We start from the raw sequence: 20,315 nt of genomic DNA, 5'->3' as shown, positions 1-20,315 counted from the left end.
ACCTAACGACCTTAACCTCAATACACGACTTGACACAAACACTGGCTTTCGATTCGAGCAACCATAGAGAATTCTTTCGGCATCTTTGGGTGCTCGACTTCGAAACGAATAAATAGAGAAAAATGCGAGTTCTTACTACCTATACGTGTCCGCCATCGTTGCAATGGGTTGCGGTATCGACGAATACATGGAATTGAAACCGGAGTTGATGGGTAGTCTTCCGGATGAAGATGGAGGACTGATAGCCCCCACCTGATCCGCCACGCGTCTCTGGTTTCGCAATTTCTCTTCTCTGCGCCATTTCGCCCGTCTATTGCTGAACCAAACCTGTAACAATGAGAGAGTGACGTTAGTGACGTTTTGTCGTGTTTCCAAAGGGATGATGTGTAAATATGTGTGGGGAAAAGTCTTGTCGGGGATACATTAATGAATCTAATTTACTTTTTATTCTCATAAGACGTCGGTGTAACTGTACACGATTCGGCAATGATAAAAAGATACAACCATTTTAAGTTTTCATAATGAGCTGTGCCACCCCTGGAAAAACGAAATTACCTTCAGAATAACTATCTAAAGCTGTGACATTACACGCAGATCTTTCAAACAGAGTTGTATTCATCTAGAGTGCTCCATTTTTCGAATTTCACATATACTTTTTAATTTTGAACATCAAATTACATGAAATGATATGAAAAAATACTTTTATTAAGCATCCAACTTAGTTTAAGAGTTGGGTTCTTCGCATTTTTGGTATTTTTATAGTAGGTACGTTATGGCCATAATGAGAACACTGGAGAACGTGGGTGATATATTGTTTTCGAAAAAGAATAATCAAATAAATGAAAAACTAAATACCGAAATTAATTTCATTCGATAAAACCTTTTGTGAGAACTAAAAATAAATTTTTTCATTGTTTTTCAACAGCCTGTATCTTCTTAACCGAGCCGTTTCGGAAAAAATGGTGAAGAAAAAAAGTGTTTCTTTTGACCTCAAGAATCTACTATCAAAATATTCATACGAGTCAAAGATCACGCGAGGTTGGTTTGTCATTATGTCATTTGAGGAAGAAGCCAGGGGGTCCATGGTTTGTGATGATTTGTTAAGATTTCTTCATTCTTTTTGAAGTTTTCTGTTTAATTTCAAACTAAGAATACCATAGATCCGGGTGATTTGGGTTGATTTTGAAATTCAACTTGTCATATTTCAAAAACGGTGACCTATTTTCATGTGAGAAAGAGGTTCAAGTATGCTAAATGACGCAGACTGTTGATTAGGATATACACCATGCTTCAGAATTTGGATATAAATTAAAAAAAATTAAATATACTTGTCCCAAGTCACCCACCGATTTGGCAGTCTTGGGAAACTAGTTAAAATCTAATGATTTCTCAACACTCAAATGAAATAGGTGACTTTGGACGGTGTATAGTTTCGAGAAATTATAATTTGTGATTATATAGTTGAAATTCGGTAAGGAAATCAAATGATAAATCCCTATTACAGCGAAAGTAAATATATTGCAACTCAAATGTAAAAAAACTAAGCAAAACAAGGGAACTTTGATTTCTTTCATTCTTTGGTGATTTCTTTGTGGAAATGACGTAAATAACAATATCCTGCGAAAAATCGGCATATTTCCTGCTGCCAATGCGCCGCTTGTATCTATTCGGCATTGTCACCCTATGAAAAAACAGAATAAAGAAATGAGATCCATGTTGCCGTTTGATTTGTAAACAACCTTGTTTCATGACATATCTAATATCCCAATATCCCACGTATCCAGAAGAATATTACACATGCACAAAGTAAAACACATGTACAGGACACTAGAAAGTATAAGGGCCATAAAAAAACGCGCTTTTACTCTCCTGAATTCGTTAATTTTCCTGTCAATTCAAACGCTCTAGTCACGGCAACAGAAAATAATTGTTAAACTAACCGAAAAGACTCTACACAATCTTATAAGTTTGTCCCTTCACTCATAAATGGTAAGAAACAAAGAAATCTGCAAGGGGGGTAATTGTCCCAAGTTAAAGGACTGTCCCAAGTCACTCGAATCTACCGGTAGTGTCATAGATGTAGCTTGTTATTTTGAAGGGAATATTTTTGTCAATTTAGTGTTCTTGACGTTTGTCAACTTGTTGACGAAGAACGTTTTAACGTTCAAAGTATAAATAAATATTGAAGCTCAGAGCTAATATGACTGTTTGCAAGCTGAATTTGTTACTATAATCGAAAATGAAATACAAATCAAGGGAGGAATATTCAGTATTTATCGCCAACGAAACTGCAGTAACTCATTTATTGTAACCGAAAAGACGCTACACAATCTCATAAGTTTGTCCCTTCACTCATAAATGGTAAGAAACAAAGAAATCTGCAAGGGGGGTAATTGTCCCAAGTTACAGGACTGTCCCAAGTCACCCGAATCTACCGGTATCTGTGAAATCCTCTTAGTTCGTCGGTTCTAAACCAAATTTCACCCCATAAACCAAAAGCAGTTACGTTTCCAAGCAATCTTCATCACACGAAGCACGAAGAGAGAGGACTTCCATGAAGTGCATTTTCCGAGCCAAAACGACACAAAACCCCCATACCAAATTATTCGGTGGGGCTGAAACCAAGCGTCACTAATGCGGCCGTCCGGTCCACGCAATATTGGCCATGTCATAGCCCCGCAACATAAATAAAAGTACAAGGGAGGTAGAAAGAGGAGACAAAGAGAAGGAGTAGTAATTTTTCATCCGAGGGAGGGACGTAAAATGCCCCCGGCTGCCGTTCCTTCTTCAGCTTCGTTGGATATTACTTTTTTCGATTATTTCTTGTTGTGATGTACGATGCGAGATGAAAAATGAAAGAAAATTCGGGAACATCAGTTGATTGGAACCGCAGCGCTCGCCAGACGTGGGTCTTTTCTTCATCGGATATATAGACCCCGATCTGTCGCTATTCGGCATTCATGAAAGTTGAGTTTCGCTGTCGGCGGTCCAGACTTTTCCACGGAAACTGCGAGTAATAAATCCGTTGGGTGTATTACAATGATCACGGTATATACGAGGAAAAAAAGAGCTTCATTACCATGTAGTGAATCCAACTATCCGTTTTACGACCAGTTGCTCCATTAAAATTTTAATCCTCCCTTCAATAATCACATTTTTAAATTTAATGGGGCATTAAATACTCCAACTGAGCCATTGTGTCGCCGAAATGGTCTTTGAGTTATTCTTCACTGTTCTATGCTGACAATTAGTTGTCGAAATGACAAAAATTCTTGTCTTGAGAAAAAGTCAAGATATTTAAAAAAATCTTGTCTTGACTCAAGAAATTTAAAGATCTTGTAATCAACCAGTGAGTAACAGCGTACATGGTGATTCTCAGGCGAACTTTTCATCGCGTTTCATGCTAACACGACAATCTGGTGGTTCCCCTATATTTATTTGTTTTCTGACGAACTCAAAATGACGTCGTGCAGTTGCACTCTTTACCTGTTTAGTTGAGTGAGGTTTTTATTATTACCAAGTTAAATATAGAAAGAATAGGAGATCGAAAATACTCGGCACCCTTTGGTATCTGCACACGCCACGTCACACAAGCGCAAATTAACGTAACTGTTATATAATCCGGCAGTGCAATTTGAATAATAACAACGTTTTGGCACTAAAGTTGAACTTATTTTAAATTATCTTCTTTTTAATTTTATCTATTACTATTTTCTATCGATACGCCACTGCTAACTGAACTGCAATTTATTTCTATGCCTACTCGTGATTATCACGAAGTGGTAGTCTTATTTTACCATAAGTCACATTGACTCTTCAGTAAACACATCGTCTGCTGAGTGCTGAGCCATTTGGCTCCGATTCTCGATATTCACTAACAAGCAATACAGAGAAACGTAAGTTTCAGTAAAAATATAAAATGATCAGTGACGCAAAAGCTTCTTCGAATAATGCGAATGAAAATGATAAATCTGCATCTGAAATTGTAGCTGCGAAAGCGGCAGTATAAAGAAAAAGCAGCAGCATTCTCCAAGCACAAGGTAGGTAGGTACTAGTTGAAATACTGTGGCGCAACTATCATATAATCAGGCAGTACAATTTGAATAATAACAACTTTTTGGGACGAAAGTTCAAGTTGATTTGTCAATTGAACTTGACTTTTTCACCTTCTACGTCATTACCAATCCAATCGACTATTAACTGAATTGCAACTTATTCGTATGCCTACTCTTGATTATCACAAAGTAGTTGTCATATTTTACCATAAGTGACATTGACTCTGCAGTAAACAGAACGTCAGCCGACCCATTTTGCTCCGATTCTGACTCAGAATATTTACTACTGACTTCACTCACTTCACTAACTTTTAGTAAAAATATAAAATGATCGGTGAAACTAAAGCGTCTTCAACTAATGCGAGTAAAAACGATAAACCTGAATCTGAAGCCATAACTGCGAAAGCCACAGTAAAAGGAACAAGCAGCAGCATTCATCAATGTAAGATAGTTGTAGGTAGGTACTAGTGGCAATACTGACAGAAAGAACTTGTTATTCTTTCGAAATTTAGGTACCAAGTACCAAGTACCAACGACGAAAATAATAACTTGAGCCATCTTTTCATACACATAAAAGAGTGTATGCCGGAAAGTGAAAATTGCAAATCTAGGTTCCGATTGGAGTTTCAACAATATTATCATTAATTATTTTCAATTTACGGTTGGTTTCATAATGAAACTTAAAGTGCCTTCAATTTTACAGCTTCCTTTAACCCTACTGACGGCCGGTTTCATAATCAAATTTGAAGTCACTTTAAGCTTTCTTTAGTGTAATTTTTACGGCCGGTTTCATAATCAAATTTAAAGTCACTTTAAGCTCAAAGCCTCCTTTACTGTCATTTTTAGTAGGGTTAAAGGCAGCTTTAAAATTAAAGCGACTTTAGGTTTGATTATGAAACCAGCCGTTAGTAGGATAAAGGAAGCTTTAAAGTTAAAGCGACTTTAGTTTTGATTCTGAAACCGGCCGTAAAAATGACAGTAAAGGAAGCTTTGAAGCTTAAAGTGACTTTGAATTCGATTATGAAACTGGACGTTACATTTTTCTAGTATAAAATGAGGGCAATGAAGAAAAATAGGTATTTCATGTTAAAATATGTTATCTTTTACACAAATGAACACGTTCTAGGGTATTCATGGTTGGACAAGATATTTCAAGATTTCTTGACAAGAAATCTAGGTATTGGCATAAAATTTCTCGTCATATCTCGAAATTCTCAAGAACTTGGCGACCCTTACGTGACAATTAACAAGAACTTTCAAAATTTATCACAATTTCTTCAACCTTCTCCTTCAAAAACCTCAACAATTACTGAAATCTACAGAATGATGATTAACCGAAGCCCAATTTCGCTATATTTGTACGAATATTGGGTTCAACACAGCATCTTGGCTTCTACCAGTAGTAGCAAAAATGTTCAGATGTGATGAAACTGCCGAAATTCAATGAAAATTATGATTGTCCCTTTTTTTTGGATAGGTGTCTCTATGGTGGAGCGGTATGGCATTTGTTAATCTGCCGTACCTGGCATCAGTCTTATAATAAACGCATTTTCAACCGAGTTTGAGTTTTTCTTGCATTGTTTCTTCTATTTCACGCCTGAAGGGTTTTCAAGTAAAAGTCAATTGACATTGTCAACAGAATAATCGGTACACAGAAAAATTTGTCATATGAGGACCAATTCAAGGTGGTGTGGAAACCAGCATAAACTGCGGACCCATGATAAATATTCACTGTTGTATTGCTATAGGTTTCAGGTAACGCCATGACAGAGAAACTGGCGCTTAATTCAAATCTCAACCTGTAACTTAACACCCCCTAGTTCTAATTGCATCAGATCAGCAGCGCACTTTCGAACCACCCTTATCTCCTAGGAAAAAGTCTTCTTGTATGTCGATGCACTTTGTAACGCAAACAGATAAACATATTTCCCCATTCAACCCTAATAACAGCCTCATCCCATCAAGTTGCCTCCATCCTTTGTATCATAATATTTATCATTACCCCCGTTTCGTGTTGGATGTACAACGATAACAACGTGCGAGAGGCGGCGTACTCGCCGAAGGAAAAGCAGCCTCCAGGAACGGCGCGGGAGAAAGGGGAAATTTTGTTCGGATGGAGACCCGGGCGAGCGGCGTGTTGACGCATGTTTTCAAGCTTCGCTGGTTAAAAGTATTGATCACAAGTGGCAAATCCAAATCGGATGTTTAATGAGGGGGTTCACGGCCTGGCCGCATTTCACTTTCCGTTTCAGCCGGACTGCTTCGAGCCGATGCGTTCAAGGACTTTCTGATGGTCGAAGAGAGCAAAACCAAGCGAGAGTCTGCCATATTTCTTTTCGAACTATCGATCCATGTTTATTATTGTTGTAATTCATATCCATATCTATTCGATGGAAATTTCAAATGGCTCGCGAACAGACATGTCAGTTTTTTCTGGCGTAAAAAGCAATCTCACTGGTTGACAGATAAACAACGTCATCTGTCATAGTCATAGACAAAGAATCTCTTTCCGTGAATACGGCGGAAAATGAGAAAGATACAAAGCGATTTTGCGGCTAGTAATTGTCATTCTCTAGAATTCTGATTGGCCCACACTCCACGTCATTGTAGACAGAAAAGAGACAGGTATTGGCCGCAAATTCGTTCTGTCTCTTTCTACAGAGTGGACAACTCCAGGCAGGTATTGCTCAGTCCACTTTATGGAGAGTAGAGAGAAGGAGAACGCCGATCGCTGCTTAGAAACCACAGATTATTTGTCCCCTAAATATGCACCAATAGGTAGTTCATGTTTTTGCCAATAGCCGCGCTGGCGATCACGGGATGGCGAAATTTTGATTTCAACTAGTTGAAGTTGGCTGAGTGAACTGTGTTCCTGGTGACAGATGATTAGAATATGAATATTTTCGATTTTTTATAAGAGACCATGATGAAATGTTGAAGAGTGCGCTAGGGTGAGAATGGTTTGGCATCGGAAAGAAAAGGAGAAAACATAAAAGTTCACAGTGCATTTTGTGTGAAAAAAACCTTACCACAAGAATCGGCTCGGAATCAATTTGTCAAGAGCACTTTTGTGATGAAGATATCAAAAAAGATGATGGATTAATTATAAACGAAATCGAAATTGTCATCCCTCGTGAGGAGTAGACCTTTCTGAATAAGAATATCTAAACAATAAAACTATATTGTTCAGAAGTGGACATTCTCGAATAATTTTGTTGGCATAACATAATATATAGTTTTTAACGGTTCTCAGCTGAGTATTGGAAACATAATCTACTCTAATAAGTGATAACTCTAAGATTGCTACCTTTTGATGTCTTGATATGTTTTACTCCTCACTGCAAATGTATATAATTTCGAAGATTACATTAAACCAACAAACATATCCTGCTTTCAATAAACAATGGAACATATTTATGTATGTAGGCATACTTTTTTTGATCTATAATTTCTCTTGAATTCCATTGATTTCGTCATTGATTATTAAGAATTATGAATGAATGAAGCTGATTACTTAGTCCCCTTTATAATGTGAATTGTATTTTATAGCATATAATTCATATTTATTATAGATTTGAAGAAACGTATTTGAAAAATCATCAGAAAAAACTATGACGACACATGAGCTGAAATTAAATGAAGGCTGTTCATTTTAAATTGACGATTAAATCCCCACTACTTATCGATCAACCTAGCGACAGCAGCGACTCCTATTTTCCCGGTTTTTGGAGACACATTTTTAGTAAGGCGATCGTTCTCCTTCTCTCTACTCTCCATAGTCCACTCTTTATGTCCACTCTTTCGATATAAAAAATTCTCGATGATAAATAATCACAGAAATATGTAGTTTCTTTTTCTGCCTTTTGTAGGGAGTTTTTTTGGTAGAAATTTTAACTTTTATTGATATATAAATTTGCAGCCTCGAATTAAAAATCGAAAAAACAAGGTCTATCTATTTCTGGAACAAGAAGTTAGGGTGGTCATTAGTAAAACCCCAACCACCCTCCATTCCTCGTAGACGATATTTGAATCCCTCAATAACACAAGAAAATTTGCCTCATTTGAAATAAAAATTGAATTATTCTAGCATATTCCAAGAAATATTGAATATCGTAGTTACGAAATTTGTGGCTCACTTTGTAGAGTCAATGCAAAAGTAACACGTACAGATGAAATCGATAAACTGAAAAACTGCAATTCGTATTATTGTTGAGAAAAATCCTTGGGAAAATCCGAGTGTCATCGTAAAGGGAATGAAAAGTTGAAAATTGATAAAAAAAAAACAGAACAGAAATAATAAACCACCAGAAATAGACGCTTTTTCATAATGATAGTAATGGTTCTAGATCAAAACGTTTTTCCGCGAATCTCAGAGAAAAGTCACCTTTACTCATAGGTGTAAAAACATATATTATTCAAAGCTGGGCTCACCTTACAACAAACATTTTCAAATTACATCATAACCTAGACAATCCACCATAAAAACCGTATTCAACAAGGCTTTTAGTGATTGAAGGAAAACATCCCCGTCACGTCAAAGGGCATACGTGGCCCTTTGAACCAATGCCAGCATCCATCCACCTGCCTACCCTCCCCCGTGGCGTTTTCAAATAGAGCAATCGCAATTTACAAAATTGCAACAAAATATTCCTTCCTTTCCTGCACGAAAGTGAGCAGCGTTCATTCAGGTTCGAATTAAACTTCAAAAAGGCTTTCTAGATGATGAGACGTGTATGCTCGGAGTAATTTAGATAAAGTATCTGCCTGTGTACGCCGTTTTGGAAACTGCTCTTTTCAGAATGTTACTTATCCAAATTACGGACGGAGCAAGATCCCTAAGAGCGGTCTTCTTTCAGACAGAGTGAATGGAAAACAGTTTCGCGGAGTGGAGTTGCCATCTTTTCATGAATTAAACTCCCGCTGAAAGCATTGAATGTTCTTGTAGTGCTATCCAGTCATAATGAATGAGGGATGAATTGTAGATGTTGCATAGGTAAGTTTATATTTATGTTTTAAAAAAGTGAGTGGTGGCTTGTCGAGAGTAAGCGTGGATATGTTCGAAGTATTTCAGGCCTTATCATGAGAGTGATAAAAACTCTTTTGAATTTTTGTGCCTCCACATTCAATCACAATAATCGTGAAGGTTTTTCTCATGATAAATATGCTCCAATTCAGCATAATACAAATTTAAATATTGTCTTAATAATTCATTATTAATTCACAAGAACAACGTTTCCATACAAGTCGAATATTCTGCTTGTTGCATGAAGTCTGATGATCATAATATACATATTATACCAATATTGCTCATACGATAACGCAGAGTGAAAAGAATTGAAGCCAAAACTCATGGTACAAGAAGCGAGGTCAATTTATCATGCAATTCCGAATAAGAAGAAAATAATGAACGAAAAATCAAAATCCCTTCTCGAGAAAAATAAATAGATGATGCCTTTGGAAGGCAATGACGAGTTGACAGTTTTGAATTTTTTTTACGGGTTCTAAAAAACACTGAGTCATAAAACTATACATAATATGAAGCACTAAGTAGATGTTACTCACACAATTTCTTTAGATCTCATAACTTTATTATTAGATGTTGAAAATAACAACCCCTAAAGATTTTCCTTCAAAAATTGTTTTCGTGGGATGTTTTTTCGAAAAATTAAATTCTCTTATGATTTCCCATTTAATTCTAAAGCAAAAAAGTCTCTTGCAAAATTTCGATACAGTCAATACTTTTCTCGGAATAAATGAAATCTTACAAGCAGTTCTGATCACTGTTCATTCCATTTCATCGTATAAGTGTTCCATAGAATGACTATTCCCATTCACATTTATTTTAGCAGTCGGTTGGCCATGAAATAATTTCTCAAGTTTTTGTAACTAGAACGGACTAAGGTTGGCACTCATAAAATATCGTTAATGTCATAAAGCCGTTGCCACAACTAAAATATCAATTTTTATTACGAAAATGCTGAAAGTGATTTAAAAAAGAGACAGGGTGTCAGGAAGTGTTATCTAGAATTTAGGTCCGCTCATTCAAATAGTTATACCCTGATACATTCTAAAATCCACAATACGTCAGACGGTAGCGAACATATTCAATGTAAGAGAATTATACCTAATGTTTCATCTGAATCTAAACGATTTATATTTCAGCTGAATATTTCCACAATCAGAAAGATTGTGAATGAAGAGGATGACAAAGAATTTCCTTTTATTGGGAGACCCAAAAAAGTGGTGGCATTTGAGATTTTTATGTAAGGCGCGGTTCTCACTGGAGCGATACGATAAGCGATGCAACATGAGCAATCTTTTATCGCCCGATGCAACTTTTATCTTCGTAACACACCAGTGCACACTGAAGCGATACGATAGCCAAATCAAGCGCTTAATTGTCAATCAATTACGAAATTCTATGCTACTTTTTCCGATTTGATTCTCAATCACCTTTCTGTCGCTGAAGCGACCCGGCAGTTGTGTCGCCCAAACCGACGCAATTTCGATATTTATCGGTGTAGTATCGCGATCGCTTCAGTGTGCACTGAATAAGTTGCTTCCTTTACGTTTGCACGGTTATAACAGATCGGTGTCGGATCAGGGTCGCGTTGCTTATCGAATCACCTGTCGCATCGTTTATCGTATCGCCCCATTGAGAACCGCGCCTTAGAGTGAATTAATGCGAAAAGTTTACTACAGGATTTTCGATGAATATCATCGTAGAATAAGTTCCCGAAAATTGATTTTTCTATTTTTCATTTGACTTGTCCTATACATTGTAAATGTCTTAAGGTATCGATAAATACCTAATTATTATTATATCAATATATTGAAAATAAACACCCATAAATACGAGCCAGTTGTCCTGTTAATTGTTAATTCAAGTGAAATTTTTGTTCAAAGGGGAAGTTCCTCTTAACTTGAAATTTTTTTTAATTCCTTTTACTTATATTGATGCAAGATGATTTTTGTTGAAGAATTTAACATTCTTGTAATTATCTGTAAACTCCTTCGAGAAATACCCATTCCTAATCACTGTATCAACTGCATTTTATATGTGGGTTAATATTTTTGAAATCTACAACTGATGATACGTATTCAAACTTTAGCCAAAGAAGATAACGAACATTAACTCTCCTCAAGCTAATGCATATTATGATATTATATTGATCTCTGATAAAATACGTAATGACAGAAACTTTCACGTAGAACGGGCAACATAGCTTTGATTTAAAACCCAAAAATGTTTTGACAAGCGTCATAACCCCACATTTTCGTACTATACAGAGTGAAATGTGTCAAATTTTCATGGCCAACCGACTGCTAAAATAAAAGTGAATGGAGTATACTACGAAAAGCATAGATGGTCATAACCAGTGTATTTTAGCTTATTTTATTTTTATATTTGATTTTTTATTTTTGATCTAATCCGTTTGTTGAATCTACCCATAATTTTGGCTCCAACTCAATCGTTCGATTCGCAATATTGCAATATAATATATGCATGTGATTCACCGGGGCGCTACAGTATATTCTGTATTTGTAAAAACATTGTTACCTGGATACGTGCCTCAGGTAATCCAATTTTCTCGGCTAGTCTCTCTCTCGCGAAAACGTCCGGATAATGTGTCCTCTCGAATTCTGCAAAAAGAAAAAAAAACAACAGCTCATTAGTAAACAAGAAAGGTCGCGAACCAGCCGCCGGAGTTTTTCCCCCGACCCTAATTACCTTTTTCTAGACTATCTATTTGTTCGTTGGTGAATGACGTCCTGTTCCTCTGTAACTTCCTCTTGAGCCTCAGCCTCAGTTGGGAGTCCTCGTCGCCAGACGAATTGTGCTCCGAGTTACCATCAGAGGTGTTTTCATGCATAATATCTGAAAAGATAAAAAAGCTTTTCAGCGTCCCGCGCTTCTCGGAGATCGTTCTGAGGGATGGAGAGCCGGTGAGGGTGAATTGAAAGAGGGTTGCACTTGAGCGAATATATCATTTTAGCTTTCACCTGCGAGGAATTTGGGCAAGGACGTTATTACTAATGATACTTGTTTGAAGATGCTGGTACTATTGAGAGTGAGTAATAAGTACGTACTTATTACTCATTGTATGAAAATAGTGCAGTATATGTTTGATATAAAGTTTGCTTATTCAAGTTTTATAAGTTTATTGGAAAATCTTTCTTTTCTTTTTTCATTTCATGATAAATAACAACCGTAACCTTCATGGGACAAGTTATGTATTTATGTATTTGTTTTTGTTCTCATTTCTTCGAATGAGTTTGTTGAAAGCTGTATTATTTATTTGTTAGTTTTCTGCTCTTTTTTGGTTTCAAATAAAGAAATATTGTTGCTATTTTGAATACCAATAGTTTTATCTTCATACATTTTTAGTTAGAGGGAGTCTGGGAGACTTGCTCAGGTAGAAGACTTGAACCACTTCAAATATTTCATATACATACTCGACATACTTGTAACAAGGAACAACTAGTGGCGACTCCATTTTGGCCGCCATCAGAGCAGTTCGGGAGTGAGAGGGTTGAACGTGATTTTGTTGTTAAGAAGTGAGAAATGGAATAATTATTGTTTGTTACACTGTCCGGAAAGTTTAATAGGTGCGTGGTGGTATTTAGTTTTATTGTTTTCATTGATTAATATTGTTTTACAAGCCTTTTTTAAAAAAGTAGACTTGACCCGTGCTGTGGTCGGGAGACATAATCAGTGGTCCAAGTTTCCCGCACTGAGCTTAGCTTGCTTCAGAAAAAGAAAATTGAATAATAGGAAAGAATGAAAAAAATATACAAAGGTTCAAAAAATTTGAAAATAAGTAAGAGTGACTCTGAAATAGAAAATGTATGAATGTATTTCATACGCTGATACATCTGATGATAAAAACCTTGACATAGACAATCGTTGGTCATTGGAAATTGTTTTCTTTCAATGTTTTTCCTGATAAACAAACGGTTAAGGAAGATACAGGCTGCTGAAAACCCATAAAAAAATATTTTTTTCAGTTCTATCTCACAAACGGTTTTATCGAATGAAATATATTTTTTCATTAATTTGATTAATTTTTTTCGAACACAAGATATCACCCACGTTTTCCAGTTTACCATTATGACAGTCAGTTACCATAAAAATACCAAAAATTCAAAGAACCCAACTCTTGAAACTAAGTTAGACGCTATCTAATGAATATTTCAACGTTTTCTAAAATAAAAGTATTGTTTATATTTTTTCGTATAATGCGCCGTTTTCGAGTTATTATATTTTATGTTAAAAAATTAAAAATATCTGTGATATTCGGAAAATTGGGTACTTTGGCTGAATGCAACTCCACAGATCCACGGATCTGTAGTGTCATAGATTTAGCTTGTTATTCTGAAGGAAATTTTGTTTTCCCAGGGGTGGCACAGCTCATTATGAAAACTTAAAATGGCTATATCTTTTTATCAGGGCCGAATCGGAAAAAATGGCATGGGAAAAAAGTGTTTCTTTTGACCTCAAGAATCTACTGTTGAAATATTTGTACGAGTCAAAGACTCACCCTAGATATGGTATGTGAGAGTATCTGAGAATTTTATAAGCGATGGTTTGTTATGTGTAGGACATAACATATAAAAATTCAAGCTGCTTTCTCAACATCCTCAAGTTCCTCATTCCACTCAGCAAAAATCGCAAACCGTGCTACACATAGCTCAGCTCAACCCTCCGTTCCGACGAAGAACCACCCCCCGAAAAAATATCGAAATCTAAAATTATGCAAATTTTCCCATCTCTGCGGAAAACACAAACAGAGAGCTCGACGTTCGAGGGTTGAAAATCCGAGGGGTTCGGAGGCTGGGGGCGCAGAAGGGCGTAGGGGGGGCCCAGGCAGCAGAAGGGGATAAGAAGATGAAATAAAACAAGAATGAAATGGCGAGGGAGGACGAGGATATGAAATGGGGTGGAGTTTACGGGAGCGGAAGTAAACAGGGTAGCTCGGGGGCGGTCGGGACGCCGCCGTCAGCCTGCTGGTGCTGACACTCGGCGAGAAGGCTTTCAACACGTCCTGAACGAGAGTTTACCCGCTACCCCTGCTGTCTTTCGAAGAGATATCTGCTGAATTTCTTTTGTTATCCGGGCGAATCCGCCGCCGCCGCCGCCGCGATGTTCAGATGTTTCATGAGCGTGAGGTTCTTGGATACTCCTCTATTTTGTGGATTTTGGGGGTGAATCAGTCGAATGATAAAAGGAGAGATTCTTGGCAGCCTGCTGAGGGTGGAAAGGATTGTGGTGTGGGTCTAGATATGGTCCGACACTATCATTTGGATGTTTTCGAGTTTTGAAGGTTCATTACAGCATCAGAACAATGGGTGAATATAAGGAGAGCTGTAGGTCATTGTAGTCATTGGGTCTTCTGGTCTTGGTGTTGGTCTCTCCATCTTTATGGAGCAATGAGTATCTACAAGGTACAGCAGAGGCGATTAACGAGTTTCGAAGGGTCATTTTTGAGCTGTGGAGGGTACAGGAAGGGCTCAATGTGTTCCTCAGGGTCCGTAGTTTTAAGTCTGCATCATGATTGGGACCGGAATGCATCGGAGCTCTGCTGTTCGTACGTTCTACGAAAATAACTTTTCTATGATGACGAAAGAGCAAGCATTTCAGTTATTTCGAGATTCCTGTCAATGTTTCAGTCCCCTCTGCGAACACAATCAAGTCTTGATCTCGTAAATTCGAAGAACAGTACAAGACGAGGAGCAGAAGGAAAATGTCAAAGTAAATACCGAACGTTTCCATGGTGGAAACCTTCTCTCAGCCTGAATTCAAAATTTTTGCTGATGAACACGATCTGAGTGACATCTGATGCCGGCAGGATGGGGCTACAGCCCACACAACTCGAATTCAACGGAAGCTAATCTCAGACAGAAATCTGCGACTCCTTTCATTGAGGCTAACTTCAAGATAAGGTCTTTAAACATCGTCCAAACACCTCAATCAGCGAAAATCATGAGAAAAAAGGACAATAACGCTCGCTATACTTCTAAAATCGACTACATCAGATAATCGCTGCTAACGATGGCCATTTTAGCGATATCTTTTTCGAAACTTTAGTACAAAAACCATAATTCTTACTGATTCGAATAAATGATATTAATTGATACGTTTTTCCGCAATCTCCATCTCTCAAAACGTGAACCTAAGGTTTGGTACAGGAAGTAGGTTTGTGACGGAATGAATTTCTACTCAGACTACTTACCACGTTTGTGGAGATCGTCCCTGGTAATTTGACTAGCGAGGGATGTTGGCGCTGGTGGTAGTCCAAGATGGGGTGCTGTTGGTGTTCCTGGATACCATGCCCAACCCGGCGTTTGACCGTTGAACATTCTTAGTTTGTCGTAAACAGATTCGTTTTGTGCTGAGGCTTGTTGTTCTTTCTGGGAAGCCAAATTTCTCAACACCCTGTTGATGGAAGAAACCTGGAACAAAATAAATAAAGTTGCAGTAAAAAGATTGATCATGGACAATAGCGCATTTTCTGCACAAATGATAGTTCTGTTAGTTACAGTAGACCTCTGATTCTGATACGACAATTCGTATACAGGGTGAGTCTTTGACTCGTACAAATATTTTAACAGTAGATTCTAGAGATCAAAAGAAACAATTTTCTCCTTTAACATTTCTTCCGAATCGGCTCGGTTTAAAAGATACAGGCTGTTGATAAACCATGAAAAATGTTATTTTTAGTTGTATCTCGCAAACGGTTTGATCGAATGAAATGAATTTCAGAATATAGTTTTTCATTTATTTGATTAATCCTTTTCGAACACAAGATATCACCCAAGTCTTCCAGTTTTCTCATTGTGACCATTTCGTACCATAAAAATACAAAAATTCAGGGAACCCAACTCTTTACACTAAGTTTGACACTATCTAATGAATATTTGAACGATTTGAAAAATAAAAGTATTCCTCATATTTTCTCGTATAATGCGCCGCTTTCGAGTAATTTGATGTTAAAAAATTAAAAAGTATCTGTGATATTCGGAAAATTGGGTGCTTTGGCTGAATGTAACTCTGTTTGAAGGATCCACAGATGTGCAGTGTCACAGATTTAGCTAGTTATTCTGAAGATAATTCTGTTTTTCCAGGGGTGGCACAGCTCATAATGAAAATTTAAAATGGCTGTATCTTTTTATAAGCCGAATCGGAAAAAATATTTCTTTTGACCTCAAAAATTTACTGTTAGTAGAATATCGCAGGAATTTGGACAGGTTGAAAAACAATCACTTATAAATTCGCCAACGTTTCGGAACTATTTTGTTCCTTTCTCAAGGCTAAAAAGAAGGCATTTATTAATCATAGCCTTGAGAAAGGAACAAAATAGTGTCGTCCATGTTTAAGTAGAATATGGCAGGAATTTGGACAGGTTGAAAACCAATCACTTATGAATTCGCCAACGTTTCGGAACTATTTTGTTCCTTTCTCAAGGCTAAAAAGAAGGCATTTATTAATCATAGCCTTGAGAAAGGAACAAAATAGTGTCGTCCATGTTTAAGTAGAATATGGCAGGAATTTGGACAGGTTGAAAACCAATCACTTATGAATTCGCCAACGTTTCGGAACTATTTTGTTCCTTTCTCAAGGCTAAAAAGAAGGCATTTATTAATCATAGCCTTGAGAAAGGAACAAAATAGTGTCGTCCATGTTTAAGTAGAATATGGCAGGAATTTGGACAGGTTGAAAACCAATCACTTATGAATTCGCCAACGTTTCCGTACTATTTTGTTCCTTTCTCAAGGCTAAAAAGAATGCATTTATTAATCATAGCCTTGAGAAAGGAACAAAATAGTTTCGTCCATGTTTAAGTAGAATATGGCAGGAATTTGGACAGGTTGAAAACCAATCACTTATAAGTTCGCCAACGTTTCCGTACTATTTTGTTCCTTTCTCAAGGCTAAAAGGAAGGCATTTATTAATCATAGCCTTGAGAAAGGAACAAAATAGTTTCGTCCATGTTTAAGTAGAATATGGCAGGAATTTGGACAGGTTGAAAACCAATCACTTATAAGTTCGCCAACGTTTCCGTACTATTTTGTTCCTTTCTCAAGGCTAAAAGGAAGGCATTTATTAATCATAGCCTTGAGAAAGGAACAAAATAGTTTCGTCCATGTTTAAGTAGAATATGGCAGGAATTTGGACAGGTTGAAAACCAATCACTTATAAGTTCGCCAACGTTTCCGTACTATTTTGTTCCTTTCTCAAGGCTAAAAGAAAGGCATTTATTAATCATAGTCTTGAGAAAGGAACAAAATAGTTCCGAAACGTTGGCGAATTCATAAGTGATTGTATTTCAACCTGTCCAAATTCCTGCCATATTCTACTTATTTCAAACATAGACGTGAATACTACAGAATCTACTATTAAATATTTGTACGAGTCAAAGATTGACCTTGTACAGAATAGGTAGATATAGAATCAGCATCCAGTTTTCATCGAATTGGTTTTTGCACTTGTTCGTCGAATGCAATCTTTCTCTCGCTGTCCACCCCCCTGAAAACACCCGTGAAAATTACACAATATCCCATATTTATAGCGGCTGGATCCCCGTTCCTGACGCTATCCCCGAATGCATCATGTTTACAACGTTGCACAATGGCACACTTAATTAACGTTGTTTATCCAGCCACTTTGCGAGTTACACAATTCCTCTTATTACATTAACCCATCTCCCGAGCATGCAAGCGCCGACTCATTCTGGCCAGGCAAAAATTGCGAGTGTAAGTGACACAAAGGAGACGAGGCGTTTTTCGCTTGGTTTGACTCGAAGAATAAGCCTTAATATCGTACAGGGAACGACACTGCCAGGGATAGGGCTAAGCCAGTTACACACCGCAAGGGTGCAAAGTTGCGTGTTGCATCTGGCGGACGCATTGTTTGCCCACGCAATTTTCTCACTGGAGTTTCAAGTGGAGGAACATAGGTGCGTCGCGAAAAATGGGATGGATTAACTGTGGAGTGTCGGCTTTGTCGTGGCGTTTTTTAGTTCGGCAACGATTGTTCGGATATACCGCATCCCCAGCATTAAAATTGAGAAAGAAGATGCTTAAACCGTAAAGAGTATCCGTTCAATAATACCACTTGAATCTTTCATCGTTTTACGTGTTAATCTTCATCATCTGTTTCATGAGTATCTATCTATCTAGGTATACTCCATTCACTTTTTTAAAAGCACTCGGTTGGCCATGGAAATTTGACACATTCCATACTATTAAGACCTGTTTGCACCAATCCCCCTTAAAATGAGTACTTAACTAAGCGTAGTTTAAAGTTAATGGACGCTTAATTTCATTGCCAGTTGCACGACTGCGGCTTAACAGAATCTTGAATAAGGGGCCCTTAAGTTTTGATATCTAGTGATATTTCAGTTTTTTATTCTAGTCCAATAAAGCCTTTTCATTGGTTGGCCGGTTGCCGATGATCGTTGTCATTTCATTAACCTAACTTTATTGTCCTGTCAATCAGTGTCAAGTAAACTATTATATTATTATCAAAGAGTGACATCTTTTTGTTGCTGAATTAGCATTATTATTGATAATGAAATGGATTGTCAAATAAAAGGTACTTGACGTTATTAGACAAACCACAGCAGTTCTGCAGCCAGTTTATGAGTTCAACAAATTATTTTAGGTTAGAATCTCGCCTTCAAATACCTAAGTGGTCATTACAGGAGCGCTTAAATTTAAGGTAAGCTTTAGCCATTTAAATGTAACTTAACAGTTGGTGCAACGTAATTTAAGTTAAGGGTTCATTTTAAGGGACACTTAACACTAAGTGCGTTTGGTGCCAACGGGTCTTAGTACGAAAATGAGAGGTTATGACCTCCGTTGTCCGTTCTACGTAAAAGTCTCACAATATGAATCTACTTCAGGAAACGAATGAATTCGAAAATATGTAAAGAACATGAGATTTATGTGCAGGGGCGTTGTCCTGTAAAAACAAAACACCTTTGGATAGCTTTCCGCGTCTTTTTTCTTTAATTTTTTGTTAGTTGTCAGTTATGTCGAATAGTTATCTATGGTTATTGTTCTACCCTTATCTATCCAAAAAATCAATCATGATCACTCCATGGCAATCCCAAAAAACTGAAGCAAGAACTTTTCTAGCAGATTTTAGGACACGAAACTTCTTAGGACTTGGAGAACCAGAATGTCGCCATTCCATCGATTGTTGCTTTGTTTCTGGATCGTAGAAATATACCCAAGTCTCATCGATAGTAACAATTTGAAGTCAACATCGTTTTCAAATCGAGCACAGATCGAACGCGATGTTTCTACCCTAGCACGCTTTTGGTCAACGTTCAAACATTTGGGGATCCATTTTGCGGCAATTTTTCTCATGTCCAAATTGACGTGAACTATATGATGAACGCGTTCGTATGAAATATTCAGTGCTTCAGATATCTCGTTTTAGCCCAATTCGACGGTCTGATAAAATCATGTCATGAACTGCATCGATATTTTCGGGGACTGGCACAGAAACTGGCCTTCCCGATCGGTCATCATCTTCAATGGAAATTTTCCTCTTGAAGCTGGCAGTCCAATATTTCACGGTCGCATACGAAGGACATTGATTGCCAAGGTTATTAAGCATACCTTCGTGAATCTGCTTACCACTAAACCCTTTTAAATACAGGTACTTGATGATGACTCGATACTCCAATTTTTCGATTTTCACAATTTCGGTGGAGATCTTTTTTCTTTTAATTTACTTCGTAACTCTGGTTCACTTTTTTGACCTCAAACTTCACACTGACACTTTTAATGAGTTATTGTTCGTTGCTATGGTAAGGCAATATTTTTGTTATGCATGGAACTGGTCTAGGTTAGCTAGATATCAATACATCCTCGTAATAGTAACTTAATGTTTTTCATTGAAAAACTAACAATAGATATTACAGCCTGATTCAGCGGAGAAGTCTCATATTTAGATGTTGCAGTAGTATTAGTATAACAACAGGTATCGGCGTGCAAAATGCAAAAAGCAGTGAGGCTATAAGAGCAGGATGAGGAAATAGCCCAAGATTGTGTGGGTATCCAACAACAGCTTGGTTTGCTTTCAAAAAACTTTCGAAAATGAAATTATATACTGAATATGGCTGGAATCCTTAGACCAAACGTTGCAAGTCTTCGAAACGTTATATTTCAGAGCCAATTCCTCATTCTCCCACACGAAAAAGATCCAAAGATTCATCATCGGAAATAATAGCCTAAAATGCAGGGTGT

The 20,315-nt window shown here is 37.3% G+C and overlaps 1 protein-coding gene across 7 annotated transcripts in view; it reads right to left on the bottom strand.

Annotated features, from left to right (window-relative positions):
• Positions 1-20,315, bottom strand: part of LOC123310195 (paired box protein Pax-6) — a 71,353-nt gene that overhangs the window by 11,049 nt on the left and 39,989 nt on the right. For 3 of the 7 annotated variants that reach the window (XM_044893623.1, XM_044893628.1, XM_044893625.1), the window contains exons 5-8: positions 15,290-15,509; positions 11,788-11,934; positions 11,617-11,699; positions 137-327 (exon numbers count right to left, since the gene is read on the bottom strand). In XM_044893623.1, the coding sequence (XP_044749558.1) occupies positions 137-327; positions 11,617-11,699; positions 11,788-11,934; positions 15,290-15,509 (641 nt within the window). The remainder of the gene's footprint in view (positions 1-136; positions 328-11,616; positions 11,700-11,787; positions 11,935-15,289; positions 15,510-20,315) is intronic. The other 4 variants (XM_044893626.1, XM_044893629.1, XM_044893627.1 and 1 more) reach the window with 3 other exon arrangements.

Source organism: Coccinella septempunctata, chromosome 3, assembly GCF_907165205.1.
Source record: "Coccinella septempunctata chromosome 3, icCocSept1.1, whole genome shotgun sequence".
Taxonomy (NCBI): Eukaryota; Metazoa; Arthropoda; class Insecta; order Coleoptera; family Coccinellidae; genus Coccinella; species Coccinella septempunctata.
Note: the sequence above shows the minus strand (reverse complement) of the source record. Positions and strands in the feature narration are given on the sequence as shown.